This window comes from Montipora capricornis, chromosome 7, assembly GCF_036669925.1.
Source record: "Montipora capricornis isolate CH-2021 chromosome 7, ASM3666992v2, whole genome shotgun sequence".
In the NCBI taxonomy this organism is placed as follows: Eukaryota; Metazoa; Cnidaria; class Anthozoa; order Scleractinia; family Acroporidae; genus Montipora; species Montipora capricornis.
The window spans coordinates 17,140,036-17,145,035 of record NC_090889.1 but is presented as its reverse complement, the minus strand read 5'-3'; the positions used below and the strand labels follow the sequence as shown (position 1 = coordinate 17,145,035).

Below are 5,000 nucleotides of genomic sequence, written 5' to 3'. Positions count from 1 at the left end.
GCTGCAAGTACTCGGAAAAGAGAAGAAATGCGAATTAGTCCAACCTAAACATGCCTAAATTGGCGGCGTTCTCTGAGGAAAAAACAAAACACTCACTTACCTACTCTAACGGTAAATCATGAGCATAAACAATAGAAATTTGTTTCAAATGAAGTGAGGAATGTACAAATGAATTTTCAAGATGGTGTTAAGCACAAGTTTGCTTTGATGTGTACCCTGTGATTAGCGAGGGTCGTCAGTAGGTTTCTCTTGTCATGTGCGATCCTGTTTTAGAAATGTACAACAGAACGTTGATTGTTGAATGCTGTTCATGTTGGTCTTAGTAGAGTCGCAAACACTTATAAATCAATCAAATAAAATTCTGCATTGGGGTTACCAGCTGAGGCATTCTTCACATGCAAAACTTACTACCATTTTTCCTTTATTCATGTTTGATCAAGGCAGTTGACATAGCGGCTGTCTTCCGACTCTGAGCGACGACCCCGGCGACGACCAAGGCCCAAGTAACCGAACGAAGATAAAACAACTCGTACCATCATGACAGGGCTCAACTAAAGCTGCATTTAAGAGTTACGTTCAAGCCATTAGAAAAGAAATTGATCGACGACTCGCTGTTTACCGCTCAAAAGAAATAAACTGATCCACATATTTGTCGCGATCAGTCACGCAACCTTCCGAAATTTTAGACTTTTTGGTCATTTAGTACTTGTCAAAAGGAGACATCAGTTTGTTTAATTTCCTGTTTGTTTATGATTTGCGATAATGAAAAGGGGTTGAATAGGCAGATAGTGAAGCGCCAAGGCACAAGCACGATAACTTGCAACAATATGATAGCGCTTTCAATTAAACCTCTGAAATAACAAAAAAAGCAAAGCTCTGAAAGAAATGGATCATACTTCTCTGAACCCATCCAACCTTCCCGAAACATTCGCGGGTAATTTGCATTTGGCAGAGGAAACCTATTTCATGAGCGAACGAGAGCAGATATATTCAGCGTCTTCGGCCAAAGCTTCAACTTCGAGCCATTAATCACACCGGAAGGTACCGGTCATAAAGATAGCGAAAAACGGCTCTTGCTTTCGTTAAATCGTTCGCTACTTCTCTCACAGTCCCACAATAATTATATTATTATAGCGACAACTGAAAGAATCCGTAACAAATAAATTAAGACTATCCGATGGAAAGCCTGTTCGTGAACACCAAGGAAGTTCCGAAAAAATCAATTCGCTGATCAGAAAAACCGGTAAATACTTGCGATACTACCAAATGTTCGCGAATCTAAAAACGTTCCCAGTTTCACTGAATCGCTCCCTACTTCTCTCGCAACTGGATATTTAGGTTTCTGTTTCCCCACGATAACAATGGAGAGAATTACACAACCCAGAAGTATTTGGTCAAGTCAATGCGATGTTTACTTTGTCACATTTCGATGAAATGTTTATGTGATTCGCTCATTCTTTGAATTACGTCCTTCTGAAGGTGGTTAAATGTTGACAGCCTGTTTTCTGTAATTTCTATTTTCTCGAGGCATTATCAATAATGGTACAAACAATCCAATTTTTTCGTCGCTATGGGGCGAAAACCTGATTTTTCACTTGTTGCGGGGCGAGCGTCACGACATCGTGACCAGTCTACTCGAGTGATAACATATGACACATCCCGAAGGCTAGCGGCGTCATCACTTCGATTCTGTTTCATTCTGGCGACGTGCTCTTTTTGTCGCCAAAAATTCCGAAGAGGAAAAGACGAAGGAGGAGAATGTGAAAATTTTAAAGAGTTTAAAAATATTAAAACAAGCTTGAGACAAATGATTGACCAGCCTCTTGGTGAAACCTGATGCGCTAATGGAAACATTTTTGAAGCGTCGTTCAGTGGTTCGCGTTTCTTTGAGCAATATCGTTGGCTCTTGTCTGCAGAATCCGTAGGCTCAAATGCGACGGCTTGCTCCATTCTTAGGAAGACTCGAAAACCGAATCTTCTTTCCTGCGTGTGCTAATTGTCTGGTTGCCGTTGTTGATAGCACGAGATTCGTGCACTGCAAGTGGGCTAAAGTCGGTGCGCATGAGGCGCTCACAGAAAAAAGGATAGTAACTTATTATAGACGGAATGTGATTCTTACTGCAATGTAAAAAGGAAAGGCAAAAGGTAAGTTTGCTGATGAATTGATCATTTTGACACAGTGGGTTGGAAGACATGCACTCTAATCTCCGCATTTCATATTATAGAACAGGTAATTTATTCATTCAAATACAACTAAATTAGCGTACTTTTCAGCATACGAAATGCAGTAATTGAAGCGCAACAGAGCCGTTTGTTTAAACGCGTTAAAAATCTGTTTAAACGCACAAAAAATGCGTTTCCACGCGTTTCGACGAACGCGATTAAACGCGTTAAAACGTTGTTTTCTAAATTCACCTTAATCCCCCTTTTCCCAAATAGGGTCACAAATGTTCGACCAAAAGGAAGATTTGAAAGGACATATGTCCTCTGAATAAAGAAAAATTATTTCCAGCACTGATAAAGGATAACGGTAATGAGGCCCAGCTTGTTTTTCTTGTATGATAATATCTTCCCCTACACTGAGCTTTGCCTTGTGGTTTTAAACCCAATAAAACACTCCTGTTTGTTTGTTAAACAGTATGTAGAAGTGTTTTTCAAAGCACCGAATTGTTTTTCCCAGCACAATCAAATTAACTTTCAATCGTTCCAGAAACTCTTATGGGTTTGTGTCAAAACATTCTCAAAGTTCATGTCGCTAAATTGATTAAAAAAATTAATATAAACCTTCAACAAAGCTAATAATTATATAATTATTATATTTTAGCTCGCAACTGTACTTGAATCCATTTTTCATAAAAGGAAATATATTGCTACACATATTTTTTTTCCATTGCAGAGATTTATATATGAAATTTAGGGATATTTATTTGGTGAGAACAAGACGTGCTCCAGTTGTAATACCTGAAAGTTTTGTTCCCAAGGTATGGCCTACGTTTTGTGTGCATTTATTCTATTTTGAAATTGTAATTTCTGGCCTTTCATTGTATTGGAGATGTAGTCTAATACATGTTTCAAAAATGTGTTAATAATTCATGAGCGTAACAGCCTATCAAAACATCGATAAAACGTCATGTGCATGAGCTTTATATCCCGAGAAAACACTCCTTGTTAGTACTCTTTGGTAAGTTAAAGTCTTCTTACGAGCAAAGTGGCCCATTTAGGCCGGAATTTATCCCGGTTTCTATAGCATGAAGCGACTAGGAGTATTTCTACACCCCCATGGATGGGATGCCAGTCCATCGCAGGGTTACCCCTGGCATTTTCGCCGATACCCATTTATACACCTGGGTGGAGAGAGGCACCGTGAGAGTAAAGTGTCTTGCCCAAGAACACAACACAATGTTCCCACAGAGGATCTGAACCTGGACCACTCGATCCGGAGTCAAGCGCACTAACCATGATACATATGTCTTTGTAATTCTTCAATCTCGCTCTTTCTATATATAATATATTTTTGTATATAGGCCATAATTTAATGCAATTGCGTGGACAAATAATTTTCAAGAATTTCATACAGCACATTTTTGTAAAATATTTAATGATATATTATAATACCCACAGGTTTCAGTCAACTTTGAGTAGATATGACGTTAACCTTCCGCATTACTGAACAGCGAAACAGGGAAACGAGACACTATGCGTTGAATACTAACCGACAAAGGTTGGATTTGAGATCAAATATCGTTTTAGATCGCGTCTAATCGCATTCTTAATCTAAATCCTATTCTTAATCCTAGTGAATAAGGAGCAACCGTTGTCAGTTAGTATTAAATATATGGTGGGGTGGTAGGTGGTGTTTCGGTGTTACGTTTCGCTGTTTCGTAGTTTAGTAATGTCCTTGAAACAACCTTAAGCTCAACCTAATACCTCGTTTATTTAGGGAACACATGCGCACGAGTATGTGAAGAGCCGTCCTTCCTAATTAACACATCCTTCTCAATAATTTGTCACCGGCTCAAAACGCAAGTGATTTAGACTAAATATAAGGTGGTGGCCATACTATGATCTGTTTGTCTTGTTAATTAAACTGACCTTGTCATGCTGTCCAAATTTCCTGCAGGTTCTTAGATGGTTAGGTGGTAACAAAAAGCTGCTAGAGGGAACAACTTCACAGGTGCAGAAATGGTTTTAATTATAGTAGCTGGTCTCCTTGGTCTCAGGGATAGACAATTTTGGCCCATTTCTCGAAAGTCTCGAAAACTTTTCGGGTCCAAGAAGCCATTTGTGAAACTGCCAACCGCTTGTTTTCGAAATCCGACTTAAATCTTCTCTATTCTTGAGATACAAAGGGAATTGTGACACTCGAAAATGGCCCGTAAAGTTTCGGGACTTTTGAGGTACGGGCCCCTGGATCTTTGCTTGCTTAGGCAGCGAAACGAACGCGGTTTCACATCGACACGGTTTGACAACTTCGAAACCGCGTCAAAATAAATACGATTTGGAAGTCAGTTTATACAGAACCGTTTTGGGAGTGTTTAGGTCATGCCGATCTTGGGCTAAATTGCAGAATACAGGGCCATTTTTGAAGAGTGCTAGCTGCAGTGGCTCCGTGATTTCACAATCACGACGACTGTAGAACCGCGGAGACACTCAAACATATACTTTACTCGTTCTTTTAAACGTTAACACGACTGTGGAACCACGAAGCCGCGGAACCACGCAAACATATACCTTCCTCGTTCCTTTAAACGCTAAACCGCTGAGCAACCTGCCTTCCTCTTTCTTTCATTAAAATGCTAGCGTGACTGTGAAGCCACGGAGTCACGTAAGTAGTACTGCTACTGGAGTGGTCCTGTATTCTGTACTAGCGCCGTGATCTTGTGCCCAGGCACTCATCACCGACGATTTCTAATTTTTCTCTAAAATAGTAACCGTATTCAAACCGATGCCGTTTCACCTTTTACATGACGGATGAAAAAAGGAAAGGAAAGGAACTTCAT

General features: G+C 39.9%; 1 protein-coding gene across 1 annotated transcript in view; it reads left to right on the top strand.

Moving 5' to 3' along the window:
- The window catches only part of LOC138055234 (uncharacterized), a 103,945-nt gene that overhangs the window by 4,354 nt on the left and 94,591 nt on the right, over positions 1-5,000 (top strand). The window contains exons 3-4 of the mRNA XM_068901203.1: positions 2,897-2,981; positions 4,121-4,174. Coding sequence (XP_068757304.1) covers positions 2,897-2,981; positions 4,121-4,174 — 139 coding nt within the window. The remainder of the gene's footprint in view (positions 1-2,896; positions 2,982-4,120; positions 4,175-5,000) is intronic.